At 34.9% G+C, this 19,829-nt stretch overlaps 2 protein-coding genes across 3 annotated transcripts; one reads left to right on the plus strand and one right to left on the minus strand.

Annotated features, from left to right (window-relative positions):
- The first annotated feature begins 4,367 nt into the window (after window positions 1-4,367).
- On the plus strand, window positions 4,368-6,323 carry LOC7463310 (UDP-glycosyltransferase 86A2). The gene is made up of 2 exons (XM_002314260.3): window positions 4,368-4,988; window positions 5,111-6,323. Exons 1-2 carry the CDS (start codon window positions 4,469-4,471, stop codon window positions 6,049-6,051), a joined length of 1,461 nt encoding a protein of 486 aa, XP_002314296.1. The 5' UTR covers window positions 4,368-4,468; the 3' UTR covers window positions 6,052-6,323.
- Window positions 6,214-18,344, minus strand: LOC7491162 (ABC transporter G family member 3). 2 transcript variants are annotated; one of them, XM_002313494.4, is made up of 12 exons: window positions 18,214-18,344; window positions 16,649-17,233; window positions 16,469-16,548; window positions 14,673-14,959; window positions 13,971-14,142; window positions 13,324-13,437; window positions 13,031-13,159; window positions 9,537-9,728; window positions 8,850-8,936; window positions 7,395-7,667; window positions 6,846-6,953; window positions 6,214-6,603 (listed from the first exon to the last, which is right to left on the minus strand). In XM_002313494.4, the coding sequence occupies exons 2-12, from the start codon at window positions 17,115-17,117 to the stop codon at window positions 6,346-6,348; spliced, it is 2,169 nt and encodes a 722-aa protein (XP_002313530.3). In that variant the 5' UTR covers window positions 17,118-17,233; window positions 18,214-18,344; the 3' UTR covers window positions 6,214-6,345. The 2 variants fall into 2 exon arrangements, with proteins under 2 accessions (XP_002313530.3, XP_052311784.1); XM_052455824.1 differs by lacking the exon at window positions 18,214-18,344 and adding an exon at window positions 18,037-18,170.
- Between the last annotated feature and the right edge of the window lie 1,485 nt (window positions 18,345-19,829).

Below are 19,829 nucleotides of genomic sequence, written 5' to 3' on the forward strand. Positions count from 1 at the left end.
TCCAGGATTGTACGTGTTGGAAAAGGGATCATATTTATGCTAGGGTTGTCCGTTGAATGCTCCATCAGCTGCATTAACATGTTCAATGTAATCTTCTTGCATTGTTGGGCACATATCTGAGGCATGTCCTTGTAAGGAACATATGCTACAAACTTTCACCTGCTGTACATTTCCACAAACCAAAGAACGCACAAGAGAAGTAAGATCGTTAACTTTATTTTCAAGGTTAGAAATACTTACCTCATTTACTCATTTGTTTGAGAAGTCTCCACGGGTGCCAAACTGTTTCGAGTTGGCTGCCATGTTTGAGATCAATTAGTGTGCAGCTTCGGGTGTCTTATCTACCAATGCCCCTCCACTTGCAGCATCAATGATACTACGGTCAGTAGGCATCAATCCTTCATATAAATATTGAATGAGTAGCTGATCGGGTATTTGATGATGAGGTCATTGAATGCACAATTGCTCAAATCTTTCCCAATACTCGGAGAGTGTCTCTCCATGAGATTGCCGAATCCCACATATTTCTTTCCTTATGTTGGCAACTCGAGATGCTGAAAAATACTTTTCAAGGAAGATCTTCTTCATGCCATTCCAAGTTCCAATTGAACCTGAGAGAATAGAGAAAAGCCATGCCTTTGCTGCCCCTTTTAAAGAGAAAGGGAAAGCTTTCAACTTAACATGTTCTTCATCAACTCCGTTCGGTTTCATGCTAACACACACCATATGGAACTCCTTGAGATGAGTATGAGGATCTTCTCCTGCAGCAGAATTTAGCCTCGATAGGGTGGGGCTAGTGGTTTACCACTAGTCTTGTTCAGAACGTCGTTTCCCTTCAGGAAACAAAAGGCCGATACCTAATTCCACCAAAAAATCTATTTTGAACAATACCGCTGCCGTAAGTGAACAATACTATCGCAAGCAAAAATTCTGTTTCTCTTTTTTTTTTCAAAATAAATAAATAAATAATAATCACAGCAAATAAAAATAACAGTACAAGCACAAGAATCAACTAAAATTACCTCCCCGGCAACGGCGTCAAAATTTGTTATGATGTCGCGGTCGTACAAATTAATTACCCTAGCTTAAAACACAACACACAAGATAGTATAAAGCAAGCAAGGGGTCGATCCCACAAGGAAGATTTAATTCAGATTTTTATGCTATACGTTATGCAATTGGGGGGTTTTGATTTGTGATGATCTAAACTATGAAAGAAATTAAACTAGCAAATAAAATCAATTGAAACCGAAATTTATCAAGAAAACAAACCTTGATCGCAAGTACACATCCACCAACGGAAATTAGAACCGATCCTTGAAACAAAACTTTAATTTATATTCTGAATTTTTATCTTTTCTTAACATTGGTTAATTAACGGATCCACCATATAATTAACCCTAACCAACAAACAATCACAATGTCCGTATTAATGATTTAGTTCAATGGCAGCCCTAAGAACTAGATAAATTGATTGATCTCTTGACAACCAAGCTGTCTGCAGCTTGTGTTCCTTTGTTTGAGTGTTCTTCCTAAGTTTAATAACGTAGTTCCGCCACAATTATCAAGCTTAGTTGCTTCACAAGTTCATATATCACAACTCTGGTTTTGATATCAAACTTAGCAATAGATTGTTCACAACAATAACTTAGAGTCCGCTCTAGCAATTATCAACAACAATCATAGAAAATATGCTTAGGAAAACAATCATACTCATTCATAATATAAAATGAAGAATAAATCTCATGATTCTTAAAATCCAAAGGTTTGTTGTGTCTTTGCAACCAAGAAAACAAGCTTAGCCTTGCATATCTATGGACTAACTACTCTTAAAGATAGAAGAAAGCATTATTTCTGGTTTGTAGAGATGAGAGTTTGTGTTTCTTCACTTCTGGCTGCTGCCCCCTTTCTGCCCTCTTTCCCTTATTCTTGAAATCTGAAGGTTTGTTGTGTCCTTGCAACCAAGAAAACGAGCTTAGCCTTGCATATTTATGGAACAACTACTCTTAAAGATAGAAGAAAGCATTATTTCTGGTTTGTAAAGAGGAGAGTTTGTGTTTCTTCACTTCTGGCTGCTACCCCCTTTCTGCCCTCTTTCCCTTCTCTCTTTCTTTTTATATGCTAAGAAACCCTAGTTCCTATTTTACAAAATAGTCATCTCTTAAGTTGACAGTTTACATTTAAGTACTTCAATAACTATTTTTTAAAAAAAGGAGAAATAGCCTTGCATTAAATCTTCAAGCTTTGACTTAGAGGAGCTAAATTGCTGAAATAAAAACTTGGACACCGGTTTAGATGCTTCGAAATATAATTTGGACATGTTCCTTCACGAAACCTGTTTGCTGGCAGAATTCAGCTGTCATATTTGAAAATTAATATCTCCCTCATATGACATCTTTTTTTGCTGAAATTTGGAGCGTTGATAGGTATTTAAGTCAGAAATCCAAAAAAATTGAGTTTGTATAAATTGAACTTCTATAGCTCCAGATATTGAATTTTGAATGGACAAAGGTCAACATTGGCAGAATGCGAGATTTGACTTTGAAGGATGTGATTTCCATGATATTTCTCTTTTTATTTTTCTTGCATTAAATTTCTAGAAAGGTATGGATGTTTTTTTTTAGTGCCACTGGAATCACTTCATTTTGACCTCTAGAACTCACACTATGCACAAAACATCGACTGAACGTCAAATTTGCCAATTACCTCCAATTTACTCATTTTTGCATCTTTCATCCAAAAGTACCTTCAAAACATAAAATAAGGAATATCAAGGCATTATATATATATATATATATATATATATATATATATATAATAGGCTAAACACTAGTTAAATATGGGTGAAACTATCGAGTAATATGGTTGCATCAAAGATGATAAGATTTGAATAAATTTAAACTCGTGATTGTTTAGTTATAAAGGCTATGATTCATGTCAAAAAACATCTTAACTCCAAGTTTAAACTATTAGGTGAGGTCCCAATAATAATTTTATATTTTACTCTATAACACATACATTTTAAGTAAAAGTCCTTTGGACTTAGAACTGACACAGACTCACACTATCTTATGCTTAATTTTATTAATTAAAATGAAAAATGGTCATCAAATCTTTGATACTAGCTATATCAAAAAACCTATCTTAACCAAGAGTTTAAATTATTATATAAGATCACAAGAATAATTATTTATTTATAGTTTATAGATCACTCTAAAAACATTTCCTCATTAGGCAAAACCTTGTGATACCTCTTTCTTTTTTGATAAAAAAAAACAATTATTAATGCAATCCTTCAATAATTTCCATTAATAACTATGATTAATCCAAAATATGCACATAAATTTTCTCATCCCTTGTATTAATGGCGTCATCAACCTATATGTCACTTAGACAAGACGACACCCAAATATCAAAAGTCTTGGTCGCGGTCACCAATGCATAATGCATTACCTAGTTACATGATCGTGTAAGGTTTGGATAATCTATATATCTTCAAGATGCTTGTTTTTTATCTGTAAAACTTCAAAATTGTTCAAAATATTTCAATCTAAAAAAGAAGAAAAGTTGAGGAAGATGAATCAAAATCATACGTAAGCAAAAGTCTGTTTTAATACGGTGCTAGACTATATATGCCATAGATCATATATGTATATGGTCGGAGATTAAAAAAGATAATTTAATCTTTAATTGATAGGTTGGACGCATTTGAGTTCATTTTATTGGATTTTTATTTAACTATTATATTTTAAACTTTTATCTTATTTTTAGTGATTCGTTACCCTAATATTTATTAGTAATGTTTTAATTAGGATTTGCTTGATATTATTAAAGTATATTTTTTTAATGAGATTGACACTTTTTAATGATTGATTAAAGAATTTGTAGACATACATTTGTCCTCTTTTTTCTTTGGTTACCTCTTCTCCTTTTCTTCTCTTCTTCTTTTATTCTCTTCTCGTCTTTGATTCATTGTTATTCTTTATCATATGTATTCAGTTCTCTTATTCGTGTGTGGGTGTGCGTGCATGCATGTTACGGAGTATTACTTGCAAAATTGCAGATTTCTGCCAAAAAAAAAAGATTTTAATTGGAAGGAAAGAATCTGTGCTGTAAATTAATGCATGTCGACTCCATAAAGAAGCGTATATATACACTTCAATTCACTAAATACGGCAAAACTATGCTTACCTTTTAAATGCATCTAGTTAATTAGTGAACATGCTTGAAGCCGAAGATGATTTTGACATTGCCCCCTCCACTCCAAAATTCCGCTTTCTACTTTTAGAAGAGCATGTCGATCAACCATTTTTAGCAACGTCCGTAAATGAGGCGAAGTCAGTGCTTCTAGACTCTAATATAACCTCAAAGCAACAAACTAAAGACACGCCATTATAATCTCTAGCTCTCCTTCTTGTAACAAACCTCTCTCTTTCCCTTCTCGTTGCAACAAAACCCTCATAGGAATATGGTAGATCAGACATCCAAGAAACCCCATGCCATCCTCGTACCCTACCCTCTTCAAGGCCATGTCATCCCATCAGTTCACCTTGCCATCAAGCTTGCATCTCAAGGTTTCACCATCACCTTCATCAACACCCACGCCTTCCATCACCAAATCTCCAAGGCTCAGCCCAATAGTGAACCCGACATCTTCACCAAGGTCCGAGAATCAGGGCTTGATATTCGGTACGCAACTATATCCGACGGGCTTCCTGTTGGGTTCGACCGGTCGTTGAACCATGACCAGTATATGGCAGCCCTATTGCATGTGTTCTCGGCCCATGTGGATGAGGTGGTCGGCCAGATTGTAAAGTCTGATGACAGTGTTCGATGTTTGATTGCTGACACATTTTTTGTATGGCCATCGAAGATTGCAAAGAAGTTTGGTTTGCTCTACGTTTCCTTTTGGACAGAACCAGCTTTGGTGTTTTCCTTGTATTACCATATGGATCTTCTAAGGATAAATGGTCATTTTGGTTGTCAAGGTAACTTGTTTATGTCCATGTTTATTCATGTCAATCAAACAATATTATTATTTCAAGTACTAGCTAGTTTCTTACTAGATAGAAATATATGATCATCAGGTTTTGGTAAATTTTGTGACTAGATTGCCGGGAGGACATCATAGATTACATACCAGGAGTTAAGGCAATAGAACCGAAGGACATGACATCATATCTTCAAGAGGCAGAGACAACTTCAGTTTGCCATCAAATCATTTTCAATGCCTTCAACGACACTAGAAGTGCAGATTTTGTTGTATGCAATTCGGTGCAGGAACTTGAGGTCGAGACTTTGTCAGCTCTACAAGCCGAAATGCCCTACTATGCAATTGGACCCCTTTTCCCTAATGGCTTCACCAAGAGCTTTGTGGCCACTAGCCTGTGGTCCGAGTCCGATTGCACCCAGTGGCTTGACGAAAAGCCTCGTGGCTCAGTCTTGTATGTTTCATTTGGTAGCTACGCACATGTTACAAAAAAGGACCTTGCACAGATTGCAAATGGGCTTTCCCTTAGCAAAGTGAGTTTTGTTTGGGTGCTTCGAGCTGATATTGTGAGCTCTGATGATGCTCATCCCCTGCCTGATGGATTTGAGGAAGAGGTTGCTGACCGCGCGATGATCATACCTTGGTGCTGTCAAAGAGAAGTGTTGCCCCACCATGCGATCGGAGGGTTCTTAACACATTGTGGATGGAATTCCATTCTAGAAAGTATATGGTGTCAAGTTCCATTACTGTGTCTCCCTTTGCTGACCGACCAATTCACTAATAGGAAATTAGTGGTTGATGACTGGAAGGTAGGGATCAATTTGAGTGATAGAAAGTTTGTCACTAAAGAGGAAGTTTCAAGCAATATCAACAGTTTGTTCAGTGGAAAATTAGGGGACGAATTAAGAACCAAAATCAAGGAGGTGAAGAAAACATTAGAAAATGCGTTGTCACCCGGAGGATCCTCAGAGAAAAATATGGCTCAGTTCATCAAGGACCTAAAGAATAAGATTAGTGACAAGATGGACCAACCAAACAAATCCATTTGCAACGACAGCTAAAACTACTATTCCTTTTTCGTTTTATAAGATCACAAGAACAAGCAACTTTGGAAGCATTTTGATTGTCCCTTTATAGTAGCCACTTGGTAGAGGAATCAAAAGAACAATAAATTGTCTTAACTACGTATGAAAGCTCATCCATACTATCTTGACAAAAGGGTCTGAGAAACTCAGATGAAGACACTGACCAATGCTCTTTTTTATTGTATTCATATTTTCCTGTCTAATGCTAAACCGAAACAGCCACATGAAATTTAAGGTTAGTTACACAAGACTTGACAGTACAATTACCATTCATCTTGGATTGTCTGTATCTCGATTACACCGGCAAAACTTTAGTATGGATTCGTTTTTCCCTACACGAAAATGCAGTACAATAAACACTAGAATGCGATACCCAATCGCCATGAGAAACAACACCAGCAAATTCTCCCATTTGGAATTACTGTCAGGAGAGATGTCGTATGCACTACGGAGGGCCTGCAATCCCGAAATACTCCTTACTTCCCCAACATCAAACGAAGTTTCCAGGTACTCGTTCTCCAAAAGCCCCTGCAACATCGAAAACAATGACATCTAAGATACTTCCAGAAACATGATCTCACTCCAACAGCTGCAACTGCTTCCAATAAATGAAAATTTACAGGGAAAAGGAAAATTTTAATATGTTTCTAATAGTCAGGATTTTTGTATTGAATTGATTGAGCAATAAAAAATCGATCCAATTATAACATTAATTTAGAAACACGGCTAGTCAGATGGACACAATTGAACTCATTTACATGCAAACTTGCCTGAATAGAGTAAGTGTGGAAAGCAATATAGGATACTGGATATGTCCACATTGGTCCTGGCAAGACACTTCGAATTCTAAAATACCCAGCAGAAAGCATCATTACGACCTGAATGCCATCCAGACCATCAATCAGATTAAGGAATGTCATCTCATTAATCAATATAAAATATGCATGTACATCATTGAAACATTGATCACCTCAACTTAATTATCACTTTGCAATGTTCATGTCCAATTGAGTAGTAACTTGCAGATATGCATTAGAAAGGTCATCAAACACCATACAAGACAATCTGACTAAACATTTGAGATGAATTGAAATTTTGATTTTTGCAACCAGCATTAGTCCTCTAAAACAATTGTACTATCTTCTCCAGGATATCCCAGCTAAATGAGAGAGGTAGATAGATACAAGTTGACACCAGCACCAAAAGGAGTGTAATTGCATGTGTGCGCCATGAAAATATTTATCTGCTGTTGTATTAAACTCGGCAAAAAGCTAAGCAATTAAAAGTTATTAGGATAAAGCACCGATAATGGAACTCACATGTATGGATACCAGAGTTGATACACTCCAGAAAACATGTTGCCAAAGGGAAGTGATAACCAGCATTAGTCCTTCATTTACCAGGAGGCACGCAAAGAAATTCAAAACAAAGTACATCAACAAGCTAAATTCGTCTTGCAAGCCTATGAGGAAATACAAGACAAGACTTGATGAAATGGAGATGAGAAAGAGGAATGGTATGCTGGAGAGAAGTTGCCCAAGTAAAAAGACAAGTGCTCCTGAATGCCTATTTGATTCTTCACATGCATATATCTGCAAAACAGGCAACCAGGTTGACCAAATCACATACGAGAAAGATGAACCTCAGACAGGCAAATGATGACTAAAAGAAGAAAAACCTCTATCGATTACATTTTACACTTTTGTCATAATCAACTTTTTATGCTCACATTGAAGAACTTTTAACTTAGTTATTTATTTCGTATCTAGTTCACATGATGTATAATCAACGAACTTAATAAATAATGATTTATTTCATTTGGTGCCTCTACATAAAGCACCTAACGTTTTATTTGATTATGATTTATTACATTTGGTGCCTCTACATAAAGCACCTAACGTTTTATTTGAGACAACTTTGGATGATATCAAGAAGTTATTTTTTCAGCCTCTTTCTACTGCTTTTCTCCCTTATCTATACCTCCATCTTTCTCCATCTCCTTCTTGTCCGGCATCACTTAAGCTCCCAATGCAAACATATAAAAGCTTTATTGCAACCTAGAAGAGCCAGAAGACTTGTACATATGCCAAGAAATAGAGGTGAGCAAAAAAACCGAAAAACCGAATAAACCGAGAAAATCGAAAAAAAAAATAACTGAAAAAACCAAACCGTGAAAAAAAACCGATTAAACCGATTAGAATTTTGAAAAAACCGACCGGTTCGGTTCAGTTTCGGTTTTATAAGCCTGAAACCGAAAAAACCGAACCGAACCCAAACCACAAAAAAAAACCAAGCCAAACCAAAAAAAAAACCGAGCCAAACCGGAAAAACCGAGCCAAACCGGTTTGAACCGGTTTTTGTTCTAAAATAACCGAACCAAAACCGGTCGGTTTGAACCGGTTCCGATTCGGTTTTTTTTTTAAAAAAAAAACAGTTTGGTTACTTTTTTATGATAAAAACCGAACCGAACCGAAAATAATCACCCCTACCAGAAAAAATTAAATAAAACAAAGGAAGCTCCGTTCGTCTTTTCTAATTTGGAATGCCACCCAATTATAATAATAAAGAAACTAGCATAGTATATCATCTTGACACGCTTATCATTATTCAGGGACCAGTTACAAGTCTATGAAAGCTACCAAAACAGTTCTAAGATTTTCATGAGAAATTACAAAGGTTTCATTTGGGATGTCAAAGGCAACTCTATAATCCACAGAACTCTATATGAGATCAACTTTAGATATTAACAGCCAACAGAAGCAGCAACAGAATACCTTGATTTCATTCAAAAGTGCAGGTACACCTGCAATGCTTAGAAGTGAAGTAAATGATACAAATACAAATATTGCAGCCACCCTTGCCTGCAAAATGGGAGAGGAGATAAGAAATTGATCCGTGCACGTCACCAGAGCAAGAGAGAAAGTGCATGTGCATGAATGAAGACAATAACCATGAAAAACAAGGTCAAGAAGCAGCGATGTAACAGAAATTGTTCTTAAGCTATGAGATGAACAGTTAGCACAGAAAATGAAAGATAGATAACAGCATGGATCCATGCCAATCAGGAAGTTCAAAGAATCAGATATTCATGGAAAATCTGTACAAGTCAGACATCAGAACTATTTCCTATGAGGCCTAAGTAGTAGTAGGAGTGGTGAGAGCCACCTGCTGAATATCAAGCGGATTTTTTTTCCCCAGAAGAAGAAAGCTTCATCATGCTGGTGTTAGTTACAGGAATAGTTACAGTAATAGCTGCTGCTACAATGACTCAGACAATTTGATGTGCATGTCTAACGAGACCTGTTTCTACTCAAATCACATATCTAATTACAAAAAATTTGATATCATGTCTAATACAATCATGACCAGGTTCTAAAAGACTCGTGGTTATCCTGTTCTTAGTTGGGTACTCATGGATGCAGATTCAGATGCAGTAATGATGTTTGTTTTAAGAAACTCACCACAACTGAAGACAAAGAATGCCCCAAGCCTGAAAATACTGTACCAATACAGAGAGCAAGGAGCATGTACAGAATAAGGCGAAGCCAGTAGTATTTCCATTCCCTTGACATAGTTAGCAAAGATCTCCAAGTCAAAACTGCAATCCTTGTTGCATTGCTAGCTTTTCCCTTGCTTTTAAGAAGTGGACCTTCCTGCAGAGTTAAATCACATATGATGAGATGTATTGTCTAGTCTATAAAAGCAACCATCTGTGGAGCCGTGCAAACAGGAGTGATTTCATTATAGCTAATGCTAATGCTTCAATGCAAAAATGGGGAGTTTGTGCTTCAATGAAAAAAATGGAACTCAATGAAAGTCAAGTGTGAGTATTACAGATGTTGAAGGAATTTCTCAGACTAAAAGTTTTCTTCATAATAAAGGAATAATTTATGGAATGGAAAAAGGAATTATTAAAAGTTTTTTTTATAATAAAAAATTATGAGATGAAAACCCACTACTAGACTGACATCTTTATCAAACTGGAGAGCAGAAAAGAAAAGGCTGAGTGAGGGAGAGCGGATTATTCATGACATGAACCATCATGATTAGCCTTTAGGACTTGGAATATCTCCTTTAAACCATCATTGTATACCCGTCTTTTCCAAAACTAGTTTACATTCTCATCAGAATATGGATGCAACATGACATTATTTTAACTACGAAATACACGCTTTCAAAGAGACATTCGTATGTACCATGCAAAGATACATGATCCAATTCAGTTAAGTTGCCTGCAAAGTGATATAGCAAACTAATCAAGCACAACCAACAGAAACGATTTCTACTTCAATCTAAAATGGCCATACCTTCAAAATCACACTTTGAGGTATCATAGGCCCATATCAGAAAAACCATCTAATAAAGATTTCTACAGCTGGTTAGCTTAAGTTTCCTTGTACATGCAGGATCAAATTTCCTAGGAAAGTCAAGTTTCTGACTACTGTCAGATTTATCCTAACAACATGACAGTAGAGGTAAAACTGCACCAAAATCTCCTTGTTTAAAGCATGCAGTGCAATGATCTTGATATTATAAAAATATTTAGCACACAAAAGCTAATTTCAAAGCATAATGTTTTCGAAGTGAAACTTGTATTTGCATCTGGATACGACCACGCACACATGCATGTACTCACACACATGCCCAAAGGCATTAACACATAAACGAGCACATCTACATGGCTGCACTTATAAGGCTAAATTTACAGCAAGCTACCTTCTTCTTCACATAATGATATCAGAGGAGTTAGTTGTCTATCTAAAGATAGATTTGCCAAGTACAATCTATATTTGTAAATATCTTATTCTTTCCCTTGTTAGGATATACTAGCTATAGGCTAATTGTTAGGAAAGTATGCATGTTGTAGGTTATTTATTTTATAAGAGGTAAAGTTTAGCTTGCATTTGTAATCAAGATAAATAGCGATTCTCTAAAGAAGGAGCACAACTTTTCCTGCTCAAAGTTTTCTAAGTTTGTCATGGTATCAGAGCCTTTCTTAACAAAAATCTAGTTCTGTCTTTGTTTGTCTTCTGTGTCTTTTGTCCTCAAGTCCATCGTAGTCCTAGCACAGTCCTTTATTCTCAATTATTCTAGATCAAACAATCTCGGCATTATGTCTTCAGAAAAGTCTGGAACTTGGTTTATTTTAATGGCAAGAATTACTCATCAAGGGCATTCCACTTCATGATATTTGCCAAAGGGAAGAATCTATAAAGGCTATGATGATGGCAGCAGCCCTGCCCCTGACAAAAACATTGATAGGGAACATGCCAAATGGGAGGTTACGGATGCACAAGCACGACATGGATTTTAGGATCTGTCAAATCCAACATCATCTTAAATCTTCGATCCTCCACACCTGTGGCTGAGATAGTGGAATTATCTCAAGAAGCTTTACAGTCAACACAAAACTACTTGTCGGGTCCAGCTTGAACATGACTTGGCTAGTCTTCAACAGGATAGTCTTTTTATCTCTGAATTTTGCTCTAGTTTCATGAATCTTTGGGCTGAATATAATAATATAGTTTATGCTACTTTACCATCTGACGATCTTTGTTCTGTTCAATTTGTTCATGAAACTACTAAAAGGGACCAATTTCTTATGAAATTACAATCTGAATTTGAAGGCACCAGATCTAATCTTATGAATTGAGAACCAGTTCCTTCCTTAGATGCATGCCTCAATGATTTGTTTCGTAGGAGCAATGTCTTCTCACTCAGACTGTCATAGAACAACAGTTATCAACCCTAGTTCTCGTGGCTTATTTTTTCCCTACTGGTTCTTCACTCCATCTCCACGTCTACAATGATGTTGATTGGACCAGTTGTCTAAATACTAGGAAATCTACTACCAGCTGGTGCATGTTTCTAGGTGATACGTTTATCTCTTGGAAATGCAAGAAACAAGACTCTGTCTCCAAGTCATCTACTAAGGTTAGGTATCATGCCATGTTTGCTGTCTACTCTGAGATCATTTTACTTCGTGGTCTTCTCACAAAGCTTGGCTTTTCCCAGGTTCAAGCTACACCTCTGCATGCTGACAACACTAATGTCATCCAAATTGCTTGCAAACCTATCTACCATGAATGCACAAAGCATCTAGAGGTTGACTCTCACTCCATACAAGAGGCCTTTGATCGTCAGGTTATTACACTCCCATGTATCACTACTACTCTCCATGACTCGTCAACGCCATCATTTTCTTGTTAGCAAATTGATGCTCGTAGACTTACCAACATCAATTTAAAGGGATGTCAAAGGAATTAGTTGTCTATTTAAAGACAAATTTGACAATTACCTTCTACATTTGTAAATATTTTATGATTTCCTTTGTTAGGATATATTAGTTGTAGGCTACTTGTTAGGAAAGTATGTATAAGGTAGGTTAGCTATTTTAAAGGAGCTAAAATTTAGCTTGTAACCATATTCAAGATAAATAGCGATTATCCAAAGAGGGAACACAACTTTTCCTGCTCCAAGTTTTCTAAGTTTGTCAAATGAGACATGGATAAGCTTGATTGTTTTTGTGTCAAGTTAAACACTCAACATGTGGTATACCCCATATGGTCATATGTTACAAAATCATAAAAAAATAAGCCTTTCATAACATTAATCGATAAAATTTTGACCTTAAATCTATCCAACACCAATCCTCTTCAGCATTTGATCAATATCCAGGAGTCAAGAACCAAAGCATCACCGGAATAATCCAAAAAAATTAATTATAGACACTAGGGCACCATTCAGCCTTCCATGGCATTGACATAGCTATCCAGGTGCAAAAACAAAAAGATGGATTCATTCATTACCCACAACCCATAAAAGAATGAGCTAACGACATCCATTCAAGTTTCTGTCAATATTACACGACAATCAATAATTATGTGCACAGTGGAAGATGAGTATATAGACAAACATTAAACATAGTGTAATAAGAGAAGATAAATGACAATACCCTTTCAGTGAGTCTCAATATCATGGTTTCAACTGCAGCAGCATTAGCTGATGATTTATAGGTTGCTTCTAGGGTACGTATGGCAACAGCAGTGTCCATGTTCACTGATGAAAAATCTCCATGGTCATCCTATGACAATGATTTCATGTCCAGTAAATGTCAAAATGAGTACTAAACATAAGTGTCAAAATGAGTACATGTTATAACTTCAAAAATCAGTCTCACTGTTTCCAATGCGTCTTTGATGGTGCCATCAATAATAATAATAATAATAATAATAATTACTCAAGTACCTGCCAGTTTTTGCACATTGCAATGATCCTGTCAAAATCCGTGTTTATTGCACGTAAGAAGTGATCAGAAGGACTTTGCATAATTGGGCAAGGAAATCCAGCATTTGAGAAGTGCTTCGTCAAAATAAATATGTCAATTAGTATCCATATAAATATAATGCTCTCTTTAATTCCAAGAAAAAGAAAAAAAATATATCTTGGGATCTTTAATTCCAAGAAAAAGAAAAAAATATATCTTGGGAGTTTTGTGCATAACTAATGCTAATTTGATACCGCATTTTATCGCAACCAAATGAAGCACGAAATAAAGAACACAGTACCTCAGTTGCATACATATGACACTAAACTATAAAATGGTCATATGATATGGGCTTCACTCATTTTGAAATTATTTTCTTTAATAGAAACTGAAACAAAAGGTAAGATCAAATTCCAAGCATCCCTTGAAATTAACTAATGTTAATTTGATACCACATTTTATTGCAACCAAATGAAGCACGAAATAAAGACCACATAGTACCTCGGTTGCATACATATGACACTAAACTATAAAATGGTCATATGATATGGGCTTCACTCATTTTGAAATTATGTTCTTTAATAGAAACTGAAACAAAAGGTAAGATCAAATTCCAAGCATCCCTTACTTGCAAGCAGGACAACGTTTCTCCAAAAAATAAGGTGTTTCCATTTGAAAGTAGGCAGATCCGATCAAAGAGACCAAATACTTCAGTGCTACTCTGGTAAATGGTAAAGATAAGAGTGCACCCCATGCTAGCAAGTTTCTTTAATGTAACCATCATCAGAAGGGCAGAGACACTGATTGAGGTAAAGTCATGAAATTAGATAGTCAATACTTACAGGAAGAAAGACATAAATTATTATGAGCACGCAGAGCTATGACCCCATAGAGATATGAAAACAGTAAGGCCATTAACAATGTTGAATAAAAAAATGACAAATAATAATTTGTTGGTACCAAAGTTCACATAAAGTTAGTTAAACTTTCTTTGCTGACAACAGTCATATTTCCTCAGTCATGCCAAGTACTTTGGTCCACAAGTTCTGATTTTTCTGGAGTTTCCATCACATTTTAAGATGCAAAGTAGGAAAAGATCCACAATTCATGCCCATTCCTCATACACATGTAATCAAAGTGGTTTAGCAGCATCGAATCTATGCTCTTCTAAAGAAATAAACCTAAGCCGCTTGTTCCTACCCTTGATAGAGTGCTTCAAATCAACAGTGCAATAAGCCATGCCATCATGCACAATACTCATGTAGGATGGATGTAAGAAAATGATACGAGTAAACTTAATTGAGGTTGGACGGAGAAGAAAGCAATAAACCTGTCAAGATGATAAAGAGGTTCATCTATAAATAAGATATGTGGTCTCATTACAAGCTCCCGGGCAATGCTAACACGCCTTCGCTCACCACTCGGAAGGCCCTTAAAATAACAATGTCCTCCGATCAGTTTGTTTGCATAATCACTCAAAGACATGGCACGAATGGCATCCTCTACCACACTCTTTTTCTGGCAGAAGAAGCCAGGAAGTTGAAGCAGTGCAGAGTAGTATAAGTATTCTTGGACAGTGAGAGATCCTATCAGAGCAGTTTCCCTCTCAACGAAACCCTACAAATTGGAAGATAATTCAAGGTCAAAGGCCCTGACTTTGCTACAAATAACAACATTTAGTTCCATCATGGAAGTGCAACTTTAACTGTCTGTCTCAAGACAATTTCCTCGTTAACAGTAACAGAACTTAATTGGCAAAATAAAACAGCTATAATTTATCATTCGATACTTCCAAGATGGAGAAGCATCTTTTCCAGTTATGAAAGAATGTGAAAGTTTTAAGCATCCAACCTTGGTTCGAGACGTGCACGCGTGCGCGCACTATTCCAAATCATGATGTAAGCTAAAGTCAACACCAAGAAGGTCCAGTGGAAGTGTGATTGATCTTATTGATAATGCAATTGTTTAAGATAAGAGATCAAAAGGCAATACACTAAACACTGTGAAAATGACCACCGGTAGGGTGGCATACCAGGTTCTCATTCAAACTTAAAACATCAGATGTCTTTTTAGGACTATCCTAGCGCCATTGAGTTTACAAGCACACTCCCTTACGCACATGCATGTTAATATATCAATGCAAAATAGTGGCCACCTATTACAAAGAAAACAATGGTTGGAATTAGGGTCCTGGTCACTAGTATAGAGTATAGAGTAATCATTTTTTTTCCTTTTTTATCTTTGGACAACTCACCAACATGGATGAATGTCATTAACATAGAAATCTATAAGAGGGCCATAAAGATGCATTTGAGTTTTCTCAACCTGCATAGCCTTGTATGATGCTAGATTTTCAGCATGTAAGTTCAGAAAGTATGTGCCTTAGCTATCAAATGACACGTAATCAATCAGATTGCGTAATATTATATGCAACATCCAGACTTGACAATGCATTCCTCATAATAACTTGCTCCTATTTAGCATACCAACCATAAATCATGATCTAAAAACTGTACAGAAATGGAGATAGAAGAGGGGGGCAGATAATTCATAAAGAAAAGAAGAAAACGTGACAATCCACAACCCGCATTGGTCGTATACCATATTGATTCTTAGTACATCATGAGGCTCAGTGATGCCAAGAGGATATTGGCCAAAACTTCTGGGGATGATTTCCCTGAAGGTTACAGAATCAATAACAAAAAACTAATCACATAAATAACAAGACAGCCTTACCAATTTGTACAACCTTTTGAGGTTAACAGGACCATTGATTAGAAATAGGATAACACCGCAAAGCCAAAACATGTATATAACTTTATTCCTCTCAGCTCCTTGAGACAAAGTAATGTACTAAGACTAAAGGAAGAGTGACCAAGAATGTTTTGATCTCACATATTAAAAAAAACAAGAAGAAATGAATCATATAAGGAAGAATATCAAAATTGCAGCAGAGGATATTTCTATCTTACATATTTAAAGACCAAGAAAAAATAAATCATAGAAATATCAAATCATAGAAGGAAGAATATCAAGACAGCAGAGTTGGAGGAAACCCAATGAAAAAAATCAAATTGATAGAGAGAAAAAATGATCCAATAGCAAGAGAATATACATAGAACTTACATATGAGCCGTAACACATGCGTGATTTTGCACCATTCACAAAAACTTCACCATACATTCTGGCCGAATGATGCAACCTCCCTGCGGTGTTGAAATTCACTTCTTTAGTTTCAAGCATCCATAGAGAGAATTTAAAGCAAATATTCCAACTTGGTGATAAATGAATAGCATGCTAACTAACCTGCAATAGCCCGTAGCAATGTGGATTTCCCTGATTTTGCAGGACCCATGATGACTGTCATTGTGCCCGGCAATGCATAACCACTTGAGCTCTTGACAACCTTGTCTGAGTACTTCCTTTTCCCTTTGATTGTAACAGTCAAGTCTTTCCAAACAACAGAAGCCCCTAAATTTTTTCTTGCAACAACCGCACCCTCTGGTAATGGTGGGGATGGCAACGACCCACTATTAAGCTTCGACAAAGATGGGGATGCTGGTGCTGTGGCAACATTGATAGAGTCACCTCCTTCCTCCAACCTGACATCAATATCCGTATCCCACTCTGGTGAATCCTCAAATGAGATAGGTTGTCTATGCAAACCAGGCTTCCGCAAGTAGAAGAAGTTACTTGATGGCACCCTACTTGCAGGACTACTCGCTGAAGACGAAGAAGATCTGTAATTATCCGATTGAGATTGTATCTCTTCCATCTCCTACTCCCACTTTTTCTCAAACTCAAAATTGTAGAAAACGTCTACACTTTCACACAAACATCATAGCATCTGTGCTGCTAATCACAGTTTCCAGTTAGTCGACAACTCCCCATCTTCAAGAAATACAAAGTTTCAAACATCAATTAGTAAAAGTGTGCATTCATATCCCTGCATGTTATGGTTATGCACTGAACATTGACAGGCAAGTATAGGAGACACAGTAGAAAAGAAAAGTAAATAAGATTTAAACATTTTGGAATTGTTAAATCAAAGGCCCACAATCAAGTGAGAAAAGAATAGAGTTCTAAGGTACTTTTGAAGGGAAACAAAAACCAAAAAAAAATAGAAACCCCATTCCCATATTGCTTGTAAGTTTCTCTTTTTTTTTCTTAAATAAAATGTAGTATAATGATAAACAGCAAGGCAGCACTTCTCAACAGTATAAAGATCCCATTATCACATTACATTCGTAACTAGCCTTATAAAAAAATTTAAAAAATGAATGAAACAAGAAAAGAAAAAAAATCAAGAAAACAACATCTTCAATTTTCTTTTTCATTTCCTCATTTTTCTTTCTTCCTTTCTTTCTCAGCAACTAAACAGATGGTCAAAAAGAATCAGCTCTTTTATAGAGCTTACATCATAGAAAAGAAAATGACAGCAAAATGAAAAAAAATATATAATGAAGAGAAACCAAAACCCCAAATGCTAAACTAAACAAAAGAAATCATTTTGATACAATAAAAAATCATACAAAAAGAGAAAAAATAAAGCAAGCCCATTTATACAAACTCTTTTTTCAGTAACTTATCAAATAGAATTCACTGAAACTTAGAAAACTGCTCTGCCTAGTACTAGTACTCTGTTTTGTTGCCAAGAAAATGCAAAAGACCAAAACTTTGCAGCTCAACGTAACCTAACAACTGCCTGGAGTGCCCCCACGAAAAGAAAAGTAGCTAGCAACTTGAGATTTTCTTGTACTTTCCCTCCTCAGTAAGCAAGTAGAGCCCATGTTAAGCATAAAAACTTCAATGGATAGATAAGAAAGTAACATAAAATGAAGTTGAGGAGAGTAATGTAAAAAGAGACATACCTGGATCTGAATGTGAATAGGATTGTAGGAGTTTAGAGAGAGAGAGAGAGAGAGAGAGGAAGGAGTGAACAGGGAGAAGCTGTCAGTGTGTTCAATAAACACTGAATTTTCCATATTATAATAATTACAGTTCATTTATTATTTTGCTTTTTGGGCAAACCAGCAAGGGAGTATTTGAAAACGCGAAGTAAATCGTGTTTTTATAAAATTTAAATTTTTTTTATTTAAAATAAAAAAATTATTTTATTATTTTAATATATTAATATTAAAAATAATTTTTAAAAAATAAAAAAAATTATTTTAATATATTTTTATTCAAAAAAATATTTTAAACCATAATCATTACTATAATTTCAAATAAACATCCCCAATTAATAGGTAATAAGATAGTGTCAGTTTTGCATTTTCAAACTTTTTTGTATCAATTATGTTGTTAAGTAATTTGGATTATTTTTAATTGTATCATTTATTATAATTTATAACTAGAAAACAGTAAGCAAAATGATATTATTTTCTAAAAAAAACATACAATGAAATGACTTAATTGAGGAATTTTAGAAATTCAAAAATAAAATTAACATAAAAAATATCTTTGAGAAAAAAAAATTATCTAATATAGTTGGAGACCTTTTCAGGTTTATTTTATTATTATTTTAATTACAAGTAGTTTTTGCATATTAATTTTCTTGCTTGGAAGTGTGAATGTGGTTGTTTTTCAAAGTGTTTTTTATTTAGAATGCATTAAAATAATATTTTTGTATTTTTTGAAATTATTTTTAATATTAGCGAATCAAAACGATCTAAAAGATACAAAACAAATTAACTTTTAACAAAAAAATTGAATTTTTTTTGAAAATATAGGTTGACTTATATTTCCAAACACTATCTAAATCTTAAATAGATCATTATCTATGTAATACATTTATTAAAAAAAAATACTTTTGAATTGCCTTATCAATGCGAGAAGTGCACAATTTAAAAAAAAAATATTTGATAGTGAAAGAGGTTTGCTCCCTTTCTTAATTTTTATATTTAAATTTCAAAGTTAGTATTTAAAAAAAAATATTAAATTTACTTAAATGTACCAAACTAATATAGAAAATATATTTTTAAAATTACCCGATATAATATTTAATTTTAATTATATATAAACTAAACTAAAAATATTTTATCATAGAATAAAAAAATATAGGAAGTTTATTGTTCATGCCATATACTAGTGTGTATTTAAAATTGTGGTAATTTTTCCTATTATGTTTAAAAATATATATAAATTATAGTTTTTTTAACAAATTTTAAAGAAATAATTTTTAGTGAAATATTATATATTTATTAATTAAGTATTTTTAAATTTATAATTAGAATAAAATATACTACATCATAAAATCAAACGTAATTAATTATTGTGAAGAAATTGATGGACCTTGGACTTCAGTAGCATGACTGCATTGGCATCTTCGCTTTATCTTTATCGTCTTTCTTTTTGGGTTTCTGTTTTGTCCTTTTCTAAGATTTGATGGTAATGATGTTTGATATTGCCAATGCAATTCAACACTCGTAAAGGCAATACTTTTGCTTGAAATAAAGGGTGCCCCACTCATCCATCGTTCACGCCT

This window comes from Populus trichocarpa, chromosome 9 (genome assembly GCF_000002775.5).
Source record: "Populus trichocarpa isolate Nisqually-1 chromosome 9, P.trichocarpa_v4.1, whole genome shotgun sequence".
Taxonomy (NCBI): domain Eukaryota; kingdom Viridiplantae; phylum Streptophyta; class Magnoliopsida; order Malpighiales; family Salicaceae; genus Populus; species Populus trichocarpa.